Here is a 26,355-nt window from a genome sequence, read left to right on the forward strand (position 1 = left end):
GATCGAGCGTACGGCAACTCTCCGTGGACACGTGCCGGACCGCTCCTCCCCGATATCCACCTTCGGTTTTCTGCCACCGTGCGTCCGTTCCCCACCCCAGCTCGCCCTCCCCTCCGCCGTCTCTTCCTCCTCCTCTCCTCTCCTCTCCTCTCCCCCCCTCTCTACTTTCTGGAGCCTAGACCCTTCGCACGGCACACGCATACGCACCTCACACCAAAACCACCGCTAATTCTCACCCTCCCCATCTCCTCGATTCGATCCGCCCCCCAAAAATCCCGAATTCAGCCGCACAGTACAGCCACGGATCCCCCATCGGCCCCGTTCCGCGAGCAAACCCTCAAAATTTTGCTGCCTCCGATCGATCCCGTGGTTGGGTAGGGTTGCGTTGTGGCGGCGGGCTGGGCTGGTGCCGCGCGTGCTCGTGAGGATTGGTCCGGGTGTTTGTGAGTTTGGGAGGCTCCTCCGCATGCGGCGGATTGGAGGCCGGACGACCGGTTAGGGTTAGACCTATGGGGAGCACCGGCGAGCCCGATCGGAAGCGGCGGCTCTCTGGCTCTTTCGCGCAGGGTGTTGACGCGGCACCTCCCGCCAAGCGCCCAGCGCTTCCGCCTTCCTCCGACGACAAGAAGGTATACGACTCATTCCAAGCCTCTTTAAGTAGTTCCCTGTTGTTAAGGTAGGCTACTGTGTGTAGACTTGTTATTACTTGAATTGTATTTCGATCGTGTATCAGGTATCCCAGGTCCACGAGCTTGCTAGGGTAGTTCATGAATCGGTAGGAGATTCTGAAATCTCATTAGCAGTCATTTTACCTCGCAAAAATAGTCATTTTACGTAGGGCTACATGTCCGTTGAAGTCGGCTTTGGCAACCCAGTTGCGTGTTGCATGCACGTCCTACTATAACGGTTGGCATGCCCTTACTTGTTCAGCCGCAATTTTACCTCACCGCAAGGTTTGGTGCACAACATCTTTTCTTACCTTAGCCAGACCTAAAAGGTCTTGCTGAAATTGTTCACAACACTAGTCGAATGCCCGTGCGTTGCCATGGTACAACAAACTTAGACAGAGAAATATTTACTAAAATATCATGGAATATAAGTGTGTTGCGACCCATATCATTCCGTTCTTGCAAAAAATCGAGTTGACTCATACTCAACTTCCATGTGAACATATATATCATCATGATTTATCAAAAAGGGTACCCCGGTGTTTTTGACCAAATCTCGCATGACTTGAGGGACATTGACTTCACATTCGTTTTTTCTCTTCATCAACGTACCAACATCCTCTTCCCTTGGTCATAGCCCTCGTGTGCGTGCATTGTACACTATTATCATGAAGAGCTCACACTTATGTTAAGCGTGCATGCCCATCACAATGAACTCTTGCCCGAAAAGGCAAAATCAGTCACTTTGCTCAATGTTGACCTTTGGTGACGCACTTTCCGCAAAGGTCTTTGTAGTATGAGAAACTTGCCTGAAAATAAAATATGACAAAATAGGGCTTCTATGATGAAAACGAATCGCCAGTATTAGAGTTCATTTCTTGTAATAAATAGGGTTGCATATGTGGAGGGTTCATTGCGTGGGTGTTGTGCCCAGTCTTGCCATAGAGATGATACTGGATTCTATTTGTAGATAGAAATTATTTGTCTTACTCTACTGTTAGTAAATCCTCTACACATCGTACATATATGTTTTGAGTACACAACTGTAGCCTTTAGGTACAAAACATGTAATTCTTGCATATAATTAAAAATAAGTCAAAATATATTTCCCTTCCATGTAGTTCTTCAGGAAGTCAATTCGTTGGATGCTAGAGTTACACATCAAGTAGATAGCTGGATAAGGAGCAAAGCATAGAACTGGCAAACTTCAGCAGTGACCTCTGAAACATCATGTTATAAATTTCAGTTACCCTGATCTAAAAGCCGATTCTAAACTGAAACAATAAAAAGGGGATGCCAGTAGATCATAATGAATGTGCTGAGAGGCACCGAGGCGTATACGAACGAGACCAGCAAATAATATGCACCTTCTGCTGGTGGCCTCTTGGAGTTAAGCAAAGATGGTTTCCAGAACAAAATCTGAGCTATTGTATCTGGGCATTACCCAAACAAACTTATGTTTTGTCTCTTGCAAAAAACGGAATATACATTCAATAATCTGCAATAGAAAATGGTGTCAGTAAAGAGTCAACTTAATCATATGGGCTGCTGCATATAATCAACAACTTAACTAACATCTCATTTCAAGCTGTTGTTCATGGCAATTAGGTACACACCTCATTTCAAGCTGTTAAGTAATTCACGCCTGCTGGCTGGTTTGTAAAGGCTTGCTACTTTAATCTTATTCGGATCCTGTATTAGGTAGCTGGGTTCAACAACATTACTAGGTTACTTCATGAATCGCAGGAGCTTCTCACATTGACATCGCAACATAAGTTATTTTACCTTGGGCATATCTGGTTTTACCGACTGGCCAGCCTGCTTGCATTCAGGGTTTACCTTGGAACACTGCATGGGAAACCTACTGACATATGCATGAACGGTTGGCAAATCTGCATTTGTCCAATCATAACTTTGCCTCACTAAATGTACTGTACAACTTACTTGTTGACTCCTTCAGTTAGGCCTAAAAAGTCTTGCCGAAATTGTTCAGGACATGGTTGGTTTTATATAGGAAAAGCTGTCTCACTATGAAAGCAAGTATAGTATTCATTTAGAGAGACGCTTAAGGATACAACAATCGGTGTTCTGTAAAACAATTGGGTATAAATCGCTCCTCGCATTTTTAATATAGCTCCATTTGGTATATGTTGTGAAATGATGTTTAGGCCATTGTGCATATAGATGTACAAACAGATATACAATCATTGATGCACTTCTATTATTTGCCATACTGTTCTCTTCTGCAGATTTTGTTCTTGTACTGTTCATTACAGCATGTATTGTCAAGCCATGATCATAAATTGTATTTTGTTCCTTGTATTTAAGCAAAGAAATCCATGCTGCTTTGTGGCTCCCATCTCAAATTTTCCTTACTTTGGCTTTTCTACACTGTAATTTCCATTAATTCTTTTCTATATATAGTGTTAACCTATAACTTCATTCTTTGTTGGCAGCTTGATTTTGCTGTAATTAAATACAGAAACCAAAAGCTTTCAGAACAGCTAGAAGTCCATAAGTCTGAGTACCATGCCCTTGAGGGTAAATTTGATGATCTCAAACAGAAACAGAAGTCTCACCATGAGACCCAAGATCTAGTTAACAAGTCATGGCAGCATGTAAGCTAAAACCTAACCTTGTTGTAACTGCAAAAACCGCAAGTCTTCCTTTTGTTTACCATAAATGTTATACTTGAACAGCTTGTGAGAGATTTGAAGGATATGTCTGTTTGCAAAAGTGGGTCCCAAAATTCTTCCTGCAGTGCAGTTCCTAGCAACGTGTCTACGGGTATGTCTTTTTTCTTGCCTGAATTGATTAATTGTCAGCTAATATTTTTTTCCTCATGTATACACATTTGTAATGGAAGCACTGCATGCGTCTAACTCTTTTTTAGGATTTGCAATTTTATTTGGGGGTGGGGGTGGGGGGATTTTGAAGCTTGCAGTTCATTGTATTTGATTTATGTTGATGGTCGTGAAATATTCTAAACTTGGATGTCCCAAAAATTACAAGATTTAGTTTCTAACTTCCTATTCAGATGGTGCATGCATCCGGAAAGATGAGGACTTCCTTAGCAGGCTCGGTGAGACAGGTGCCACAGAAAGCTCTGGTTGCCATTTGGAAAAGCACGCATGCTCGTCAACTACTGATGTGCTGCAGAATATCTTGTTCTCCTCAAATGATTCACGGCAGAAGTTACCATTAGACCACTTTGCTGCATTACCTGAAGATGGTTTGTTCTTCACATTTCCTTGGTAATAATTATTATTAATTACAGCTATAGGACTGCCAAATTTCTTACCCATTGGTAACATTTTCTTGTTTTTCTTCACTGCAGAGCGCATCAGGGAACTGCAAAGTACTGCTAGTGAGATATCGCTGGAGCTTAATGATGCCATACAAGCACTTGGTGATCTCCACTTGAAGCACAGACAGCTGACAGAGAAGCACCATGAAGAGAGATATTTAAACGCTCGAAGAAAAGCTGAACAGAAACGCCTTAAAGGTATCTTGCTTAAACACGAGATGATTTACACACGTGGATATGACCCTGGTACATATGACAGTTTGTTAGTTCCTTATTATATATATTGATGCCTGCTAATACCCTTTTGATATGCATGACACACGCGCCTTGAAATTGAGGTTATCTTGCTTAAAAATGAGATGCTTCACATACTCCCTCCGTCCCAAAATAACTGTCTCAAGCTTAGTACAACTTTGTACTAAAGCTAGTACAAAGTTGAGACACTTATTTTAGGACGGAGGGAGTACATGGATACACATGACACTTAGATTACATTGGATATGTAACCACATCATCCTTTATCCCAATCTACCAGTGCCTAGCCGTCTGCTCTCCCAAAATCTGTTCCCACTGCCTACCCTCTGTGTGTTGCAACCACCATAACCTTCTTCGTTCATCTGCTACTCTTGCCTCGCATAGTTGCTACTGCTTCCTACCTCTGGTCAGACACTGACAATAGCGAGGTTGATAGAGGATGTTGAATAGAGATGAGAGGGAAGAGAGGGGTCGAATGGGAATATATAATAGACAGAAGAGAGTTGGAGAGAGATCAGGAGGAATGGAGAGAGGCCAGTGCTGGAAGCAACTGAAAAACAGATCTGGATATGTGTGAGAGGCAGAGCCGGGGGTTCCCTCATAACGCTGCATGTTGTACTCGGCCAGGATGAGATATGCTGGCTAGGTAGGAATGTTTCTTCTCCTCCACTACCCTGTCTGTACTTACGCACAATAATATATTGCTGATCCATGTTTTTGTGGATTATTTGATCACTTCAACCGTATTGCTTACTGGGCTAACCTAGCCACACAATGGCCCTTCCCACTGATTAGACTAGATTAACTATTTAGGCAATGTTTGCACAGTATATATGTGCCTATGATGCTGTGTGCAACCAATGTTAAGGATCATCATATTAACTTTGCTGAGATGTTTGTTAACTTCTCAAGAGGAGTTGACAAGTGCTGTTGCTGAGTTGGAAGAAAGCAACCACAAATTGGCAGTCCTCAAAGCACAGGGAGACACGACGCATGGAACTCCAATCTTATTTCCAACTTTAGGAAATAAAAGCTTGCATCAGGATAATGTCAGAGACAAACAAAAGGAATTGCAGGATCTAGGGGCTTCTCACAAGGAGTTTACGGTAAAATTTTAAATGCTTGTTTTTTCAGAACTTCCAGTGTTGCCTATGTTTGCTCTTACCCTAACGTTGTTGGTTGCTCTATTGTTTGGATCAGGGTCTGATTTCACAACGCTTGGTTGAAATAAGGAGACTTCATGAAGAGAGAATTGCAATTTTGAACAAGTTGGCTACTTTTCAGGTTTGCATGCTGCTTGTTTAGATGCCATACCTAGTGAAGTAACACTGTTCTACATTTTTTGAGTGTCGTTCCAGGGTTGATTCATAATAGTATTTTGCACCCGTGCTTTGCTGCAGCTTTTTTGGATGATGTTTGCTTTTGTACCAAGTACCAACATTAGCAAAAGTAATCCTAGATTATTTATAGTCTCCAGAGGGTGACATACAGATTTGTCATTAAAAAATAGATGTTTTTAATAATATATATGGTTTTGAAATTCTATTAATGTCTAATCAAATCACCTTCTAATTGTTTTGGAATCTGAGGTTAACATTTTGGCAACAATTTCAATGATGACATGGCTTATTTGAGACTCCACCTTGGGGTCAATGTTGAGAGTTAAGGAAGGTGTATTTAATAAAATATTCTGGCATGCCTTACATTTGCAACTTATGGACAGAACACTTTGACGGATTTGAAGAGCATTTCTTCTTCAAAAGCTTTCCAAGTTCTGAAGGATCAACTCCAAAAGTCACAAGCAGAGTTGGACCACTGCCGGGCACTATTAGAGAAATTACAGGTGGTTACTGCTCAGTATAATTTACTTGTCATGTATCAAAGAGCCCCAGCTATTTATTTTATATTTGACTCGCTTATGCTTGCATTTTCAGGTTAATAAGGATAAATTGATATGGCAAGAAAGGGAAATTAATGTAAAAGTTGACCTGTCTGGAATTCTTTATAGGGTATCTCTCAATTGTGAGTCAAACCTTGAAGTTTTGGATCAGAATTTGGGGAAAGTAGTTGACGAAAAGAATATGCTTGCAATGAAACTCGAAGAATCTTCGAGAGAACCTGGTATGATGATTCTTGTTTGACTTTGCTAATAGTGTTGAGTTATTCTCTTCTGGTCATATCAGAATCTAAATAAGTAGAAACTTCCAATTTTCAGATCGGAATCAAATCATATCAGAATTCAAAGCGCTGGTGTCATCACTGCCAGGAGAAATGGGCGCTATGCAAACTGAACTATCCAAGTACAAGGATGATGCCTCAGAATTACATTCTTTACGAGCCGAAGTTCGCTCCATTTCTGATATTCTGGCTAGAAATGTAAATTTCTTGATATGATCTTGTTGAAGAAGTTAATGAGTGTTTTGTGACTATTTCGATTAAGTTTAAACTATTTGTTTTGTGCCTTACAGGAGCATGCCATCAACAAGTCATTATGTAAATCCTCTCGTGCTGGATCTGAAGTAAGGGATCTACGATCCAGGGTACTCTATTAATTTTTTTCTGATTTAACTAGCTGCATTGTTTTATCAGGCATCAGGAAATGGCTTGTTTTAGCTAGTTTCTTTGATTTCCATTCATATTGTTTTTATGAATTCTTAAGCTACTGGATTCACATGATGTGTAGGTTTGCGAGCTAAGGCAAACAAATTGCGAGTTAAAGCTCTTTGTGGAAATGTATAAGCGCGAATCTACTGATTCAAGGTGATATTATTACAGCAGAAACCTTTCATGAAACTACCTCTACAATTTTTCATGTTCCACTCTGCTTGTTCTCCTATTTAGCCCATTGATCAGATCATCTGAAATAATCTGATGAGCTTTTAAACATTGTCTACTATCAAATTCATTAGTCCTAGTAAAACAAACTTCTACTGTTCTGATGTCCATACCTTATTGTTTTGTGACAGAGATGTGCTGGAGTCGAAATATGGAGAATATTGTGAATGGGCTCATGTCCATAGCCTCAAATTTTCTCTTGATGATAATAGACTAGAACAGCGTGTTAAGGCAGCCATCGAAGCTGAAGCAACGTCTCAGCAGAAACTAGCAAGTGGTGAAGCTGAGATTGCTGAATTAAGGGGGAAGATGGAGAGTGCCAGAAGGTAGGCCATCACATGTGTTGAACTAGGCAGAAGCTGGATACACTATCTATTTTTACTGCTGAAAGAGGTGCTAACTCGTGAAGTTTTCTGTGCATTACAGAGATATTGGTAATTTATCTGAATTATTGAAATCAAAGCATGAAGAAGGTGAAGCGTACCTGTCAGAGATTGAGGTCTGTTTCATCTCTACATCTCTATAAAATACAGAAAATCAGTATTTTACAAATACTTATTTTTGACATTTCAGAGTATTGGGCAAGCATATGAAGATATACAAACACAAAATCAACAATTGCTACAGCAAATTATTGAGAGAGATGACCACAATACAAAGGTAATTCTATGGATTCATTTTCTATTCTTTGTTCGTGCTGATACATCCTTGTCTTTAACATTAGTGTAACCTTTAAATCGCCCATTTCTGTTCACAGTAACTCTGGTTTCACTTAAAGCTTGTCTGATTTCAGTTCCCATAAACTGCGTACATGCCAATAATTATTTAAATGCGCAACTAGAAGGTAGTTACCACGATGATTTTATCCAGGTTTTCATGTTAGTAATAGTAGTTCCGCCGCTAGACCGTCCAGAGCATTATAATCTCCTGGCAGCAGATTAACAACAAGGTAGAGCTTGAGCATCATATTTTTGTTTTGAGCATGGAGGACTGTTTATTTGTTTAAAGTTGAAATCAAAGACGTTGAGTGCGAGACATCATCAGATTTCTGTTTTCAGCATGGAGAATTAATCCTCCACTTCATTTGTTGAAACCAAAGACATTAGACATGTACAAGAGTTCAACATAGAAACACCAACACAGACAACTTCTGCTCTACGTGCTAGGTGATTTATACAACATAAATTAGCAGACTGCTAACCCATGTGTATACTATCGCATAGTTCATTCCATTCAAGTTCCCTTGTGCCGCTATCAACTTAGGCTTGATTCGGGAGCACATGCTACCCTTTACAAGCTGAATTTTCATTTTTGCACATGGAGTCATTGTCGTTGGGCTTCACCTGCTCCATGTCCTTTGCGCTGACCAGCATCATGTTGTGTTCGGTACGCAGCGGCAGTGCCCTTTGCTCTGCCATCATTCTCGATTGAGCTTTTTTATGGCCACATTGTGCTCCACTACTGTGCGATAAAAAGGATTTTTTGCAAGTTAATTTGGTTGCTGTCCCTACACCCACTGCTTTCCTCTCACAAACACCAGGCTGCTGAGCCAGGCACGGTTCACTGTTAATCATGGTTTCATCTTCATTCCAGCTTAGGGTGTGCATCCTGTAAATCTTCCTTTTTTTTGGTAAAAATATTTTGGTATTTTGGTAAATCCGCCATTGTACTGAGCCGAGTACCACCTGTAAATCCAACGAGATGCCCAGAGTGTCAAAGAGATGGTGCATTGGTGCTTCTTGTTTGCTGGTGGCGAATAAGATGATTTTGTCACTTGCTGCTACAAGGGAGGCATGGATGAGGCATCCAAGACGGCACTACCGTGCATGGAGGAAACTGACTGGGAGTGCTTTGCTTCTGTTCCTAAGATGAGGCAAGCACTTGTGTTGCGCAATTGCAGCAGTTTGCGGATTCCATGCACTCCCAAGGTGACCAGATTGGTATCCTCAAAGCCTGTTCTCGTGCATTTGGATGTCATCCTCACTAATGCCTTGGCCCTCTAGTGAGTCTTCGCCCCAGAACTGGTGCCACATGCATGGCGAGTGCCATGCACATGAAGTGGAAGCCACAGAATGGATTAACACCCCAAAGTCACATCTTAAGGCAAAAAAGTGAGAGCTTTGATCTCATATCGAGGAGGGGAGGTCATGAGACAAATGTTAGGAAGACAACAAACCGTTGGCCTCGTTTCAATCTGCAGCAGCTGTGAGGGAAGAACTCTAGGACGGCATCCAAAGCATTTCCATACTTCTTGGCTCTGTTTTTTCCAGATCTGGACGTCTGTGTGTTGGGGGGAAGGCAGACAAGAAAGAGAAGGGGATAGAGGAGGGAGGAAGATGAGAGGAAAGAGGAGATGCAAAAAACATACTAGTATATACTTTAAGCCAATGACTAGTGGCACCTAGATGATTCTAGGCCTCTTCAGTGCCTCAGTGTCACCTCACAAAAAAATGGAACCAAACTGTGCAAGTGGGTTTTGGCTAGACAGAGATAAATCTAGGTGTCTGGAGAAGTAAAAAGGCAAGTTGAGGAGGTTGAGTGAGACAAAAGCCGCAACTACAATGTTTTTTGCTATTTCCTAATCTACTTCTAACTGATTCTCTATGTTCCAATTGTCCTTTATATGGAGGTAACATGCCAATGCTACCACTGTGGGATTAGTGCTGATCTCTTGATGCGACAAGCTGGTATGCTAGTAGATGAATAACACAGGCGAAGGTCAAGGGTAAGTCTTGATTTGGTCGTGCAGTGAGCAGAAACTGGTATACTTTGTGCAAAAGCACAAGAACCCGTCCCTTGTTCTTTGGCAGTGTCACCTTTCACCCGTCATAGTCAGTTGGACTAGCCCGCAACATATTTTTTTCTCATTATTTTTTCTACTAACCGGTCCAAACATCGCTTTTAACAACAACGGGCATGATCGTTTGTCTTTGTCTAAACAGTAAACTCGTTTTCAAGTTGGATGGAGCAATATCTTGAAAATGCGTAATGTTTTTGTTGTGGTTGAGTTTGCCTATACACCCAACTTTTGTTCAACAATAAGTCACATGTACAGTTACAGCAGAGAGATGTGACGCTACATACTGAAGTTGTGTTGAAAACCTCAAATTAGTAATTTGTTTGCATATTTGGTTGATTAATCAGATTATCATAACTGCACAAGAAAAATCAACCACGGTCATTCTAGAGTCATGTTTATCTTTATTCGTTGGGGATGGAAGTATAAGAATCTTTTTGAAAGGCGACCTATATCGAACCCTCTACATGTTACTGCAGATCTTTATGGAAGGCGTTAAGGTGAAACAGGCACAGGATACTTTGCATTTAGAGGTATGCAACCTGAACAGGAATTTACGGCAGGCAAAGAATTTGATGGATCTGTACAAAGATAAGATCGCCCAGTTAGACGACAAGGTAAATTTGAATGCATAAATGTAGGGAGAATATTCTGTTTTAGGTAGTGCTGAACACATGTTTTACCTTGCCCATCTGCAGTTAAAAGTTTGGTCAGAGCAGACAGCGAGACTTTCAGAGGATGAACGGCGACATTCTGTTTCTTCAGGCAATGCTCAAAGAAAGCTGGCGGATGTACAGGGAGAGGTTCAACAGTTGAGAGAGTCAATGGACCAAGTACAATCCAAGGTTGGGAGGAGTCGACTAGAAGTTGCTGGGCTGCTTGTAGAACTAGAGAAGGATAGGTAATTGTCTGCAGAGATTTATTTTTCCACTCCATCATGTGATTTTCATATTTCTTCACGTCACAAGTTTAATGATGTTTTTCCAGGTTTAGTAAGAGGAGAATCGAGGATGATTTGGAATCATTGTCAAGGAAAGCTAGTTCTCTTAGAGCAAAGACACAAGCATCGTCGGTGTTGGAAAAGATTCATCAGGAGGTCAGTGAGTACAGGGGAATATTGAAATGTGGTGTTTGCCGTGACCGACAGAAAGAGGTGAATAGTGTTGCCTTCATTTCCTATAAGCTTGGCCACCGTATCAAATCTGACAACTTGTTCTCCCGTGTCTGTTTAGGTCGTGATTACCAAGTGCTACCATCTTTTCTGCAACGACTGTATACAGAAGTTGCTCAGAAACCGCCAACGAAGGTGCCCTTCCTGTGCATTAAGCTTTGGGGCTAATGATGTGAAGCCGATTTATATATGATGCTGCGGTGGCAACCCTTGTGGGTCATCTAGGACAAGTGACTAAATGCTGCTTGTTTGGCGTTCATGATCCTTCCTTCAGCTGGAAATGTAGCTTATAACTCACCAAATTTCTGCAAAAGAGGTCCCATAGCATATCTTAGGTTGCCGGCACAATGCCCGTGGCTTATGCTATGCAAGTGTGGCTCCCCGCTCCGTTGTAAAGTGTGGAATTTTCTTGTTGCTATAGCTGTTAGTCTTAGCTTGCATATACACTGTATTTATTTTGATCGGATGTATCCGAGGAAGAGGAGTTGGCGACTCCAGAAGCATACAATAGATTGTATTGATATATATGGATTGGTTGTAGGAATTTCGTTGGTTGTAGTTCTTTTTGTTGTAGGTGGTATCGAGTATGTAGGTTTTGGCTGTTCGTTTCAGCTTGTACTTTGTACATTTGCCATAGTCGGCTCTTTGCTTATAGTGTTAGATATCCGGTGAAATGCTGTTTGTTACTACAAGAAGTCCCAACCATGTAGGGTTTGTTGTCCCAGGTTTACACCGATACATTAAGTAGAATCACTGTATATGAGTGTGGTTAGTGGTGGAAGTGGTACTGGTATTCTGGCCATATACCCTCTGTTTTAGTTTCATAACATGCATGGTCTGTTTTCTGCGAGAAAACACGCTCTGATTCTCTGCAAGAGGGCATCGATGTTGGTGCCAGTGTGGAGACAGGTTGGTAAAGATGGTAGGAGCATCAAACTTTCCCCCTGTCCCTTTTTTTGGTCATACGGGTACACTGGTAAGTTATGTCGCATTGATTGCAAGGATTGAAGGGTTGATATGCTCCTCATCATCTCCTCACAGGATACCACTACACTGTATTCGATCTCTCATGTGGGTGTAGTAGCTGGTTTCGACGGTGTCTATGACTATGCACTTTGAACGAATAACACCGACTCACTTGTGCTTTGACCCGGAAGCAAAACGTCGCAGTAGACGTGTCGCTGCAGATCACCAACAACGCTCCTCGAGGCTACCGCGTACTGACCAATGGGCCAATGTGCACCGTACTTCCCCTGCGTCTCTCCATTGTCCACTGCTTTCACTTAGCTTCAGAGAAAACAGCACGCCCACCGGCTCGCCTGCGGTTGCACCAGCCGATCGCAGCTGTGCGTGCACGCATGGAGCAGCGATCCGTCGGACGCGTCACGGTTGGTGAACCATGCGAGTCGTACGTGACAGGCTCGCTCTTTTTTTTTTTGGCGAATGGTGACAGGCTCGTTTCACTTAACAGTGACGCGGATAGCGCATTGCCGTCCTTGCGGAGAATAATCAACGTGTGGGCACGCACGCACGCGCGGCGCTGCGCTGAAGGGTGCACACGAAACTTTGGCCCCTGGAGGCGAGCGACAGGGCCAGCACTATACGTCGGCACTCGATCGGGCCGCACTGTCGCTTTCTATAATAAATACAGATCGCTACCGCCACGATTATTTGCCGGGCGGGCCATAGAGCGGCGCTGCTGGAGCCATTCCTGCCTGCGTGTATCCCGATCGATCTCACCTACGTGTAAGTACCCCCGTACCGCTTTTATTTAATTGGCAGGCAGGCCGGCCGGCGCGTGACAGGAGTCGGGTGACGTCGACAATTAATTAGTCGCTGCAAATGAACAACAGTGACCACTTGACGCAGGAACGCATCACTGTTCGTCTTCTTCGCCTGAACCGTACGTGGACCTTGGGATCTGCAAGGAGTGGTATGTGCATGTATGACGGCCAAGCCCGGCAGCCACACATACACGATGGAGCTACCGCGGCGGCAGAACCACCATTGCTTTTAGTGCAGTATAATTGACTGACGTAGACACATCAGTTTCGTCTATTTCCAATCCTTTACGAAGGACTACATGGCGGCATGCATGCATGCATGCAGCTAGCGGTGGGGTGATGGCGAGCCAGGTGTGCCCCCCTAGGACCCATAGGTACGTACACGCACGCAGCTGTAAAAAGGAGGAGCTTTGGCACGTACCACATCAATGAATGCGCTCCTTGCGTGGTCCCGGGACCATAGTTATTTTTATGCATGCAAATGCAACGCGCACCGGGCCACCGGGGATAGTCGTGGCCCTTGAGATGCCGCACAGAGCAACCCATTTATGCACTGCGCGCGGTGCGTGGACTCCCTCCGTGCATGGCAATTGGCAACAGGTCCGTCTCTCCTCCTCCTACTACTACTGTACCAGTGTGTTCGCACACCATGCATGCATGAATGTTGATTGACGCCAGCACAAGCCGCCACTGTGCGCCCTCCCATCAGGAAAATGAGGAAGCCGCACTGTGCAAACTTGTGGCCGCATGCGTGCGTGCATGCATGCATGCCCGGGGCCGGGTGGTGGGGGAGAAGGAAGAACAGCAGCGCCAGCCGAATCGGGTCGATCGCTCCTCCAATGCGTGGGACGCACGGCGGATTCCCTCGGTCTTGGCTGGGATCATGTTCATGTAGCCCCCGCCGGCCCGTTGGCGCGCTCGTGGCCACGAGATGGCGCGGCGTGCACAGGATTTCCATGGGCCAGGCCCAGGGCCAGGGCCAGGGCCACCGTCCGTCAGGTCAGGTGACGACGCCGACGCGCGCGTACAGGGGCACGGGGGTTTTGGCGTCTCGCGTGACAGTGCACAAGCCCCAGCGCGGAAAACGCTAGCGAGAACGACGGCGAGCCGTACGTACGTGCATGCCCACATATATAGCTACCGCAATCGTGACACTTTGTTTCGCGCTTCTTTGGGACACTCGTTGGATCCCTATCGACCCCTAGACGAAAATAACCTGCTTCCATGGGGATGCAATTGCGAGCATCTCCGTTTTTCTTCTTGCCCGTCGTTATCTCGGGACCATTTCGTTGTACTGTACGCATACGCCATACGCCGCGGCCTCTACGTACATACATTCGAGCGTATACGCCCTTTTCTTCTTTTGGCGATGATTAGGATCGATGATATCTACACGCAAACGGAATTTCTTGCCAATCCCGGGAGGGCTGCTTGCGTAGGCGTGCACCTTAATACTAGCATTTATAGCTTGGTCTCAAAAATGAAAAAAAAAGCCTGATAGGATAGGAGCATCTTCCTTTCTACCTATCGGCTGCCTAGCTTCATGATGAGATAGAGGAGAGAAGAGGCAAGAGACGACAGACGTGTACCCAAGTATATATCCAATCCACTGAAGATGGACCAAAGACGTCCCTAGACTCTTTTTCCTTGCCCGACGGAAGTTTCAGCCCACTGTTTCTCTGTTGCCTCTTCACCCACACACACACAAGGCAAACATAAGGAATCCATCTAGTCTCTCTCTCGGTGCCTTTGATCCACGTCATTATGCGTGAGCCCTTTATTCACCTTGTCTCTATGCATATATAGGTGCTCCCATCAGCACTGGACTTTAGCGGGTGTGGTGGGTAGTGCAATCTTTTCTTATATACAGTGTACACTAGTACGCACGCACGCCTGCTCTATTCCGCTACACCATAGTAAGTAGAGTAGTACTCTATATAGTAGCGCAAACGTGCACAAGCTAGGTCTCATCCTCCCTCAGAGCGTACCATACCATGTCGACTAGATTCGGAACCGATGGTGGACAAGGAAAGAAAAAAGGACCAAATTTACCGTACCTTTAGGTTTGTCTTTCTCTATGTCACTCCTATTTTCTCGAGAAGTGTTGGTCTTCTGTTTTACGAAGCTGAAAAGATAGATAGATACTGCACTAGTATTATGCATGTACTTCTCACCTGTGCTATGAGACCGGCCGGTTGTTTTACCCATAGCACGGCCACGGCACGACCGTACTTGTGGCCTACCAGCTACCAAGATACTGACCAAGGAATGAGTGCATGTAGAGTAAATTGCATGATGGTGAGCTGGGCGGGCACATATGGTATGGATGTGTGGACAGCTCGATCGATCGCTAACTATTTGTCCTGGACGTATGCTTGCATCGGATACCCAACCCAACGGTACGTATACGAATTTGGCGTATTGCGTACCGCCCAGCCAGCTAGCGTCCACATGTCCTGCTCCTGCGTGCGTGCTAGTCATGTCATCCCATGATCACCTACTGATCTGCCTGTTTCTGCTAGTATAGGTACTCGATTGCCATCAGCGCTGCACTGAATTTGAGGCACGACACGAATATTCACTCGAGTCACGGTACAGTGCTCGCGTCAGTGTCCCGAAAGCATGCACGCACGCACGCTGGCGACCGGCGGTGTTGATTATTTGTTGAAGAGGAGGAGGAGGAGCGTGAGCCTAGCGTTTTTGCAGGGTGGTTCGCGGATGGCTGTCCGTGTCCGGTGGCGACCGCCTCTAAATGCATGCACCACCTACGTGGGAGACAAAAGATGCTAATTCAGGTGGCAGCCCGAGCATTACCTACGTGGACACGCGTACGGCGAACAAGGCAAGGCCACTCAAGCCTTTCTCCCTTTCTCCTTTCTCGTCGCAAATGAAACGTGCGCATGCAGCTCGCATAATAAAGAAGCTAGCCGCAGAAGCAGATCGCTCGTACTACGTGAGTCCATCCATGATCCATGCTCCGAGTCTTCTGAGTTGTGCTGCCACACCACGGTGCAGGATTCATAACGCAGCGCGGCGGTAAATGAAGGGACGGCGGTGCCGCGACCGTACCGGCGCACGGCCTGCTTTCCGGCCGGTGAAGGCGCACCTGGTCCGCCCGGGCTGTCCACACCGAACGAATCGATGGACTTTTCTCCCCGGGAGTCTCACCAAGTCACGGACCAGCTTGCACTGCCTGCTCTCTGCTCTGCTGTTCTGTGCTGCCTCCCTCCCCCCTCGGCAGGGACGGAAGGACCATCGATCGATCGATCGATCGATCTTCACCTCACATGATTACAAGTGGCCGTACGGCCGGGTGGGCCGGCGGTGGTGTAGGTACGCGGCGGCAGCGAACATTCAAACCCACCCGCTCCGAGCCCCCGGCCCATCATAAATGGCGTCTTACCATCAACACTTTTGGCCATTCCCCGCTGGATGCGTCCAAGCAACCCTACGCTTGCAAATTTAGATATTGTGAAACATATGGGAGTGACTAGCTTTGTAGTTATGGTAACCCCACGGCCACGGGAAACAAAACAACCACCAAACAAACGCTAGCGGCAGCGAAGCCCCAAGAGAGAGAGAGAGGGACCATGGTTCCGTGGCCCCGGCGCAAGGACCCATTTTTTTTGTGCACACTCAGACTTACATCTCTGTCGCTCATGGGCTGTACGATTGTTCCACGGGCCCATCAGGCCCACAACGTGGGTGGGACTACGTAGAGCAAGCGTCATCTTTCTTGGACACCACCTAGGAGATATATTGTTTTAAAAAGAGCGCAGGAAATCTTTGCCCTCGAAAATCTTGTTTCCAAAGGAAAGAATCATTTAGGCATGCTAGCTTTGAAGAGCATTTTTTAATACATTTTTAAAAGAACACCAGTTCCTAATAAAAATAAGAGAGTATCACTTTTTTTTGAAGCATCATACAACTTTTGCCGCGCTCATTTAATGATTCATATTGTTTTATTCCTCGTTGAGAGAGAGAGGGAGAGATAGTTCTCTCTTTATTGTATACATATCATTTCCTGGTTATATATTTTATTGTTTAACTTAAGAACATGTACAATGATTGACAATCTTGTCTTCTCTTATGTATTGCAAGTGAGTTAGAGACTCCAAAAACATGTTATACAATATATTATCTCTAGCAATTAGTGTTTGCGTGATTCTAAAACTATGGAGCACTTGAAATTAAACTTGAAAACTTGTTAATATGAGAAGATATCTCGTACACACTATAAAATATGCTCCACTCTGTGATGAAAATCCTGGTGACGAAGAACAAACCATCGCCTAGAATCGTTCTCTATGATGGTCACCTCACAAACAAATCCCCTCACCCACCGAGAAGACACACTAGGCGTTGGTGACGGTTCAATTTGTTTTTAGACGACGCTTTAGAATGTCACTAGCAGGGCCGGCTCTGTGATTTCAAAGGCCCCGGTGTGAACTCCACCAATGGGCCCAATAGAGAAAAAAATCATATTCGATACATGAACATGTACAATTGCTATAAATTCGTAAAACTAATCATTTTTTTACTAGATTCATTTTTTTAATTTTCCCTCCCTTTGTTCCAAACCAAGTATCATAGAAGTTACAACCCGCAAAAACATACAGAAATAGCATGCTAACCTCGAGTAATCATGATAAACGAGACTTCCATGCATTTTTTGACGCAAAATCATCAATAAGAGTGTCAAGATCAATACTATCCAGCATATTCTTCTCAATGCATCACATGGCCAAACCATTCAGTCTTTCTTGAGACATTGTTGACATCAAATAATTTTTCAGTAGGTTCAGTTTTGAGAAACTCCTTTCAACGGATGCAATAGTCATGGATACGATCAAAAGGATAGGATAAGAAATTGATACATTTGGATAACAATCCACATCAGTAACAAACTCGAATATCTTATCCACTGACATGAATGTGTTTGGCAATGTCATCTGCAGTACTTTTAGTTTAGAAACAAAATCATCTAGATTAACATCCGCTGACTTACCATGAGTGAATTTGTTAACAAAATTAGTGCAACATCTTCTTAGATCAATGTCATCCAAGAACTTCAATTCTCTCGCGTTGAACAAGAAGCCAAATATGCTCCCAAATGCCTTAAGTTCCTCAAATCTTGTTTCTTTTCTCACAGCCAAATAGATGTCTTCTAAGTAACATGATTACACTGCAAGTGAGAGACACGGATACCAGATGAGAGATTGAGGATTTGAGATTTCTAGATTGAGAGTTTGAGACCACCAGAAAATATTCGCCCATAAATTAGGAATAGATTGATCTGATAATTACCTTTTGTATGATGATCTTGCCGATTTGAACCCCAAACTCAGCTCCTAGTTTGGTGCCGCCGTGCGTCGCCTGTGCGTGACCCCCAAACTCATCTCCTGGTCGGTGTGGTGCGTCGGTGCCGCCGTGCGGTGCCTTTGAGTGCTGCATGTTCCGCTGTGCGTGTTCATCGCTTTCCAATTTTCGTTTTGATCGAGAAGAATGAAGAGAGGATTGAGGAAATGAAACGAGAATTGACCAGCAGTGCAGTATGTGGGCGTGGCTGACATGCCCTGGTGGGCTCGTGCGTGGCTGCTTGCTGGGCTCACGTTAGCTGGGTCGGGGCTGGACGTGAGTCATTCCTTTTTTTTACCTCTACTCTCTAATATATACATATTGCATATATATTGTGGGCCCCTCTTTAGGCTGGGCCCTGTGCTATCACACCTCTCGCATTGGGCCAAAGCCGACCCTGGTCACTAGGCATGTCCATTTTATGGGATGAGTTTTACTGTCATCGAAAATCAAGGACGGGTTAGTGAATGGAGGATAAATAAAAAAATCGAGTATGCGGGATTCGACCTCATTACCTCGCTCTTATGTACGAGTTAGACTAAGATGGCTTCAAACTGAAAAGTGGTTAAGAAGAAAGTTGTTCGTCTCGTACAAATGAACAACTTTGACTTTTGGATCATCTCAATTCCATGCCATGGGGACACCGTCCTCTTACACATATATAAATTGTAGCATGACACTTAAAAAAAATAATACAATGCCATTTCAATGGTTGTATCACAACTGCCAATTACAAGGTTCAAATTCTAGTATTATAAGGCTGAAATTAAAAGATTACAAGGTACAAACTGATATTAGAAATGATATTCAGATTTTTGCAGAACCTTTGTCATGCAGTTATAGATGTTGAGTTATAGATGTTGACATCGATCAGCTAAACATGAACATATAAAAGGTTCAAATTGGTATTACAAATAGTTTCTCCATTTCAATATTTTCGCAAAGGGTTAGCCATTGATAATTCATGTATGGGCTTGACACAATGACTTCTGATTAATGTGTCACCTCACTTCCAAAATGAAATTCAGCTTTCCATTCAGCTGTAGATGATGTTACTTGTGATATGCGTTTGGATTTCCTCGAAGAGGAAGTGTGATGCAGTATATTAGCAGATAGTATTTCCCTCATTTAATAACCAAGGTTCATCGAACAATAGGAGGCTCACGCAAGCGAACGTAAACAATACATGCACACACGCAAATAAATATGTGCATCCAACACGGCCAAGAGGATTATCAATCCCCTTCTACTCACTAATTGCAAGTATTTATAGTGAAAGTGAAGGATAGATAAATATAAAATAAAAGATAATAAATTGCAGCAAGGATGTTTTTAAGGTTTTAGTAAATATATAAAGTGAATGGACCCGGGGGCCATAGTGTTCACTAGAGATATTTCTGTCATGTGCACATTAACGGTGGATGAACAAATTACTAGCTACTGGGCAGTTGATAGAAAAGCACATAATTACAATGTTATTCATGGCATGATCAATATATATGCATTAAGTCTAAGACAAGTAGACTGACATCTATCTGCATCTACTATGATTATCCACCCATTGATCGCTATCCAACATGCATCAAAAGGTATTAAGTTCATAACAAACAGAGTAATGCTTGGAGAATGATGACATACTGTAGATAAAGTAACACCAAATAATATGTTCGAACCCCGTCATTTTACCCTCAGGAGAAACAATACAAATATGTGCCTCGCTAGTCCTCCTATCAGAGAGTGAGGACACCACAAGATTGAACCTACTATTATGTAATGCACGACTTCCTCTCAAGATTTACTCATGAATCTTGGCCAAAGAAAACTTATATTGGACACAAAAGTTTCTGTTTTGCACATAATCAAACTAAAACGTATCCACACTATCCCAAAGGCTTTATTTCACACATTATTGAAATAGAAGACACAAAACGTGATTACTTTAATCATGTGAACACACAAAAACAATAGGTAGAAGTATTGGGTTCTCTCCCAACAAGCGCTTTTCTTTAAGGTCTTTTAAGTAGGCATGATGATTTAAATGATGCTCACATAAGAATAGTAAATAAAACATTGTCGTGGTTTTATCACGGCAGATCGAGACGTGAGAGCAAGGCTACGATGGAGATACGGGATGGGATTGTGCAACGACATGCGGTGGTTTACCCAGGTTCGTGGCCCTCACATGGAGGTAACACCCCTACTCCTACATGTATGATGCATATATGAGGTGTATATGGTGGTACATGGTTGATCCTAGAGCTGTCTGGGGAGGAACAAGGAGGCTGTGAGCACTCCTCTTTCATGGAGTGTGTGTGTGTGTGGGAATGAGAGGGAGTGAAGAAGCTACCATGGGAGGGCTCCCTGGGTCACCTTATAAAGGGGTGTCCGGGTGTAGTGCCCCAAGTGTAAAGCTTTCCCTTTTTGGAACCTTCCATGTGGGACCACCTTGACATTGTCATGAGAGCTATCTATGCATGTATGAATTCATGTGTTCACCCTGTGTTTCTTCTTTTGCATGCATGCATCCATGTCATACCATTCTTACCATGCCTTGTTTTGCTTGCATCTATACCTTGCCATGTCTTAGTGTGGTGTCTTGTGATGTCATGTGATGTTGGTGCATATGTGTTGGGGTGAGTAGTAGTAGTGTTTGTAGTGATAGTTGGTTTGCAAAACCCTTTGTTTGCAAAACCCATCTCTCTCTTTATTCCCTAGTTCAAATATTTACTTGCTCCTAAGCTATTTAAAAAATGTCTTTTATTTAGGGGTTATTGTGGGTGTTTAGTTGTGCAAGTTTGGTGATTTTAAAAGTGTTTTAAACAGGTGCAATAAATACAAAACATAGTCATCTAATTCTGTTTTGTGAAATAATTACTTGCTCCTAAAAATCTTGTTTTGTTTTATTTAAATAGGTCATATTTTTCTATGACCAGGGGATATTTTTGTTTGATTTTATCCCTAGTGTTTTAGTCTGTGCTTTATTTTTCTTCTCTGTGTTTTTCTGTATTAGGAAATGAGGGAATTCCTCTTTCCTTCTATCTGGCGCTCCTAAGTGGGCTTACTCCCACTTAGCAGCCCATTTCCTTTTCCTTCGCGCAGGAGCACGCGCACGACGTCGTCTACCTCCTTTCCAGCGCGGCGCCCGTGGGCCCCACCTGTCATCCTCTCTCTCCCGTTCCCCTCTGTTCCACCGAGAGGAGCACGCACACATGGCCGACGACACGTCCCTCGCCTCCCCCTCTCGCGCTATATAGGCCTTGGCGTCCGCGCAGAAGCGTTAGGGTTCCTCCCCGCCGCCGCACCGTCCAGATCTCGACCCCCTCTCCCTCTCTCGTCGTAGCAAGGTAGGAGGAGCTCGGATCCGCCATGGCCGACGGGTGAAGATCTTCGCCGCCGTCGTTCTGCTACCCCTGCTTCCTCTTCGAAGACGCCAGCAGCTCGAGGGCATCTCCAGGAGCCCGTTCCCGCTGCTGGATCGCCTTTCCCCGCTCTGCTTCCACTACTTCCCAACGGCAACGCATCTCCGACGAGCTCCGCCGCATCGCGCTCTTCTTCCTGCTACTTCCTCTACGGCCGCTCCCTCCTCGACCCGTACGCGAGGTAGTGCACCTCCTCCTTCCTCCCTGGCTTAGATCGGGCGCCGAAGCAGTAGAGATCGTCGGCGAGTTGTCCCTGTCGCCAGAGCCGCTGGTCGCCCTGGCCACGTCGCTGTAGAGCCCCTTGGGCATAGATAATTGCGGCAATGAGTTCGTGTGTGTGTGGGCTTCCTCCCCTCCACGAGCTGGATATGGATTTGGCTCGCATCACCGGCGAGACCCCTCCCCTGTTCCGGTCAGCCGCCGGTAGCAGATAAGCAGAGAGGACCCCTTCAGTTGTTTCTTTGCGCGTTATAGTTCAGACATCGATTCATAGCCTAGTGGTGTGTGGTGTTGTTGCGTGTGGAGAGGGCGCGGGTTCGATCCCCCCTCGGTGCTATTTTAGTTTCTGTTTTTCCCCTGCACAGTAGCTACAGGGAGAGGTTAGCCTGATTGCCTCCCTGCCCTGTCGAGCAAAGCAGAGCAGCGAAGTGGTGAAGTGGTGTTGCTGTGCAATAGGGGCGCAGGGGTTCGAATCCCAGGGTGCCCCCCTTTTATTTTTCCTTCATGCTATATTTTTTTCCCTTCTTTGCTTGTTGCCATTCTTGTGCCACAATCCATAGGTGACAATGGCATTTATTTCTTTTCCCTTTGTTGCTATAAGAAGTGCCATATGATGAGTGCATGTGTGTGTGCATACACATGATGTTAGCCACATGTGTGTGTGTGTGTGTGTGGTGATGCTACCCTAGTATATGATGATATGTAGGTGGCTTATGTTCTTTGCTTGTGTAACTAGTTGGATGGCAGTAGATGATGTGCATGTGTGTGTGTGTTGCACACACATGAGGTGTTGCTAGTGTAGGTGTGCAAGTGAGTGTAGCCTTACTATCATTTTCTTGATAGCTTCCCTTATGTTGTTCTTGGAGTCTTAGATATTATGATGAGATTGTGGTGTGATGTGTAGGTGGTAAACCAGCCCCATGTGCAAGTTGTGCACCTCCTCATGTTTAATATGAGAGAGAGCATGATGTGTGTGTGGGGGTGACTTAGTGAGAAGTATTTGTGTTGTTGATGTGCATGACAAAAACATGGGGGTTCAAACCCCCATGTCACTTCTCATTGTGCACATGAGCTCCACCTTTGTAGTTGTTGTTCTAGTAGGAACTACATGAAATGATGCCCATTCCCTAGGCATGATTTGAAGTAGTTCTCTCTCCCTTAATTTGTGGTCACTTGTCCCAAGTAGGTGCCCACATTTTATATATGATCTTAGGGTAGAAACTCCCAAGGAATCCAGTGGTGAAGTTACTTTTACCATTGGGAAACTTTATGGAGTTGACATATTCAGATTTGTTGCAAGTTTGATCTTTGATTCCATGGAATAGGTGGTGCCCAAGGGCATGAGTTTTTGTGTGATAGTAGTAGGGGTTTTACTCTACACCATAGTGGTGTCATTTATCACTCGGTGCAATTTGTGTGCAAACTATGACTAGACAAAGTGGGCACGTGGCTGAAAATTCCAGTTTAGTGAAATCTGGATTTTCACTAAGTCTGGCATTCTGGAAACATTTTCTTCTCTTATAGATGAGGATGTGCTGGTCATTGTATTGAGAACTAGCCTTAGTTCAGTGCTAGGATTTTGAACCTGATATGTTTGTGAAGCTTCCTGTCAAGTTTCAAATCATTTGGAGTCCAGTAGGTTGTGTTTTAGTGATTTCAAAAAGCTTCAGAACAAAGACAGAAATTCAGGTACAGGAATTTTCACTAAGTCCCTGAGATCTCATGGTTTTGGGAAAAGTTTGTGGCCTTGTATCTTCTAGAATTTAATTCCTTTTGCTGTGATTATTGCTGTTGTTGGTAGTGTTCTTGGTGGGCTACCACATATATTATTTGTCATATTTGGAGGTCTGTAGCTATGTTGCATGTAGCTCACAAAGTGCTAAGATGCAGATTATGGCAGATTATGTAGTTTCGTCATTTTGATCAATGTGTGTGCTTAGTTGAAGTTGTGGTGTTCTTCCTTGCTCCATTCCATTCATGTTGGAATGATACATGTCTTGGTAACCTGGGAATACCAGATTTGTGCCAATTGTGGGTGTGGTGTTGATCTTTCACGTAGAACTTCATATCTTGTCTCGTTGATTCCCGTTGATCCGTAGCTCCGTTTGCAATGTTCTTTATATGGTTTTGCATCGTTTTCGTGAGCCGCATCTGTTCATGCCATCCTCATGCATTTCAAAATAGCTTAGTGTACAGTTCTGTCCAGAAACTTGCAGTAGTTTATTTTGCTTGTGCTAGTGATAGAAATAGTGGTGCATGCTCAAGTTTCATCTCATGCATCATGTGATTGTTGCATCTTGTGGTTCTGCTGTTCATTGGCTGTTATTCTTATGTTGGGTAGCACCGGGGTTGGAGAACGAATACGTGGAGTCAGGAGAGTACGTGCAGGACGATCCAGAACCATTCCAAGCTGAGGATATCACAGGCAAGATGATATGACCTTGATTCCATCTCTAGACTTGTTATGCTAGTTTCGTTTCCATGTCATATTGCTCGCTGCCTACCACTGAAATTAAATTGCCTCTTCATATGCCATGAGCCCAAAACACCGTTCTCCTTCCTAGCAAAACTTGTATGGCTAAGTAGGCTTGCTCAGCTACTAATGTTAGCGTTGCTAGATGCATGTGCTTTGACTCATGCGATAACATGAGCTTTGATATCATTATCTTAAATTCTGTTATTTAATCAATGCACCTATATACTTGGTAAATGACGGGAGGCCTAGCCTTTTGCCGGGTGCTTTGTTCCGTTATTGCCGCCTTAGTTACCGGTTACCGGTGTTTGATTCCATAATGATCACTCCTAACATGTTCGGGGTTGTTATGGGGACCCCCTCGATAAATCGCGTAGTGCTAAGACTTGTCCGGCAGGACCCAACTTTGGTTTTAATCTGCTAATCACCTAATAACCTGCATAGGGAATAGCTACCCCGAGGAATTTAATCAACAACCCGGGCCAGTGCTCCCCATGAGTGTTGGTCCAACCACCTAGCAGTCGGCAAGACCACCCGGGGAAACTTGAGGTTTGGTCCTTGTCCACTTTGCATAGACGGCGTTGTCCTGAGACTGAGATACGCGGCTCTTATCGGGTCGTCGACACACCGGGAGGTCCTGCTAGTCTTGTCTTACCTTAGCGGTATATCTTGCGTATAGGAATCCCAGTGAAGCTTTGGTTCTCCCCAGAGTTGAGGTTTTCCTCTAAGGAATCCGACGAGATCACGAGATTCGTGATAGAGGATGCCTTTGCAACCTGTGTTCGTTTGTGATGGACTAGTTGGAGCACCCTGCAGGGTTTAATCTTTCGGAAAGCCGTGCCCGCGGTTATGTGGCAACTTGGAATATTTTGTTAACATCCGGTATTAGAGAACTTAAACATAAGCTAATAAAATTGCCAACTGTGTGCGTAGCCATGACTGTCCCCTCGAAGATCTCTCTTCGATCGGGAACACGGTGGGGTTATGAATGCCGTAGGTAGGTGTTCAGGATCACTTAGTGATCAAGTAAACCCAACCGCTAGTGTAGACCACCTTCACTTTTACTTTGCGTAAGTTAGCCACTTAATCAAGCTTAGGATGCTGCAGCCTTATACACTTCACCCTTACCCTACCTAATAACATGACTAGTTCTGGCACCAAGGTCTTAGATTGCTGAGTCCCCGTGGCTCACGGATTCCTCCGAAACTCCCAGCAGGTACAGGTACCCCAGAGACAGATGATCCCGACGATAACTAGTTGGCGTGGCAGTACGACGAAGAGACGGACCGCCTCTACGTGAACTATCCAAAGGACTGAGGCGTGGTCGTGATCGTGGGCCTGCACGCAGGGTAGCATAGCATTTCCATGTTTTGTAGTCCGTAGCGGAACTACCTTGATTGTATCTGTGATGTACTCTGAGTTATTAATAAGAAGACAGTTGAATCCCGAATTGTCTACTTTTATTATTATTTGTGCTATGTTACTTGCTTGCGAAACGCTTAGATGCACTTCTTTCCTATTCGGGGGCCTCGACCCCCAGATCGGAAAGGACCGCATCTTGGTCGTTACACCGGGGGACAAGGGATGTACCGCAAGGCCTACCCGTGTTACTTTCCAGTTCAAGTGAAGGTTCAATAACCCTATGAAGTTCTACCTTTCTCCCACTCAATTCTTTCGAGAGAAACTCCTTCTCTAGAAAGGATCCATTCTTGGCAACAAAGACCTTGCCTTTGAATCTGAGATAGAAGGCGTATCCAATTGTTTTCTTAGAGTATCCTATGAAGACACATTTCTCTGCTTTGGATTCGAGCTTATCAGATTGTAGCCCTTTGACATAAGTGTCGCAACCCCAAACTTTAAGAAATGAAAGCTTAGGTTTCTTGCCAAACCATAATTCATAAGGTGCCATCTCAACGGATTTAGATGGTGCCCTATTTAAAGTGAATACAATTGTCTCTAATGCATAACCCCAAAATGATAGTGGCAAGTCAGTAAGAGACATCATAGAACGTACCATATCCAACATAGTACGACTACGACGTTTGGACACACCATTATCCTGAGGTGTT

General features: G+C 44.3%; 1 protein-coding gene across 3 annotated transcripts; it reads left to right on the top strand.

The window, feature by feature from the left end:
- The first annotated feature begins 82 nt into the window (after positions 1-82).
- On the top strand, positions 83-11,707 carry LOC123404399 (E3 ubiquitin-protein ligase BRE1-like 1). Of its 3 annotated transcripts, none has more exons than XM_045098319.1 (19): positions 83-629; positions 3,125-3,286; positions 3,368-3,455; positions 3,706-3,900; positions 4,006-4,173; positions 5,143-5,336; positions 5,431-5,514; positions 5,954-6,073; positions 6,165-6,351; positions 6,446-6,606; positions 6,699-6,770; positions 6,914-6,990; positions 7,197-7,391; positions 7,492-7,564; positions 7,639-7,725; positions 10,342-10,479; positions 10,561-10,763; positions 10,850-11,015; positions 11,095-11,707. In XM_045098319.1, the coding sequence occupies exons 1-19, from the start codon at positions 510-512 to the stop codon at positions 11,224-11,226; spliced, it is 2,622 nt and encodes an 873-aa protein (XP_044954254.1). In that variant the 5' UTR covers positions 83-509; the 3' UTR covers positions 11,227-11,707. The 3 variants fall into 3 exon arrangements, with proteins under 3 accessions (XP_044954254.1, XP_044954255.1, XP_044954256.1); XM_045098320.1 differs by having other exon boundaries at positions 6,699-6,749; XM_045098321.1 differs by lacking the exons at positions 83-629; positions 3,125-3,286; positions 3,368-3,455 and having other exon boundaries at positions 3,810-3,922.
- The last annotated feature ends 14,648 nt before the right edge of the window (positions 11,708-26,355 follow it).

Source organism: Hordeum vulgare, chromosome 6H (genome assembly GCF_904849725.1).
Source record: "Hordeum vulgare subsp. vulgare chromosome 6H, MorexV3_pseudomolecules_assembly, whole genome shotgun sequence".
NCBI classification, from domain to species: domain Eukaryota; kingdom Viridiplantae; phylum Streptophyta; class Magnoliopsida; order Poales; family Poaceae; genus Hordeum; species Hordeum vulgare.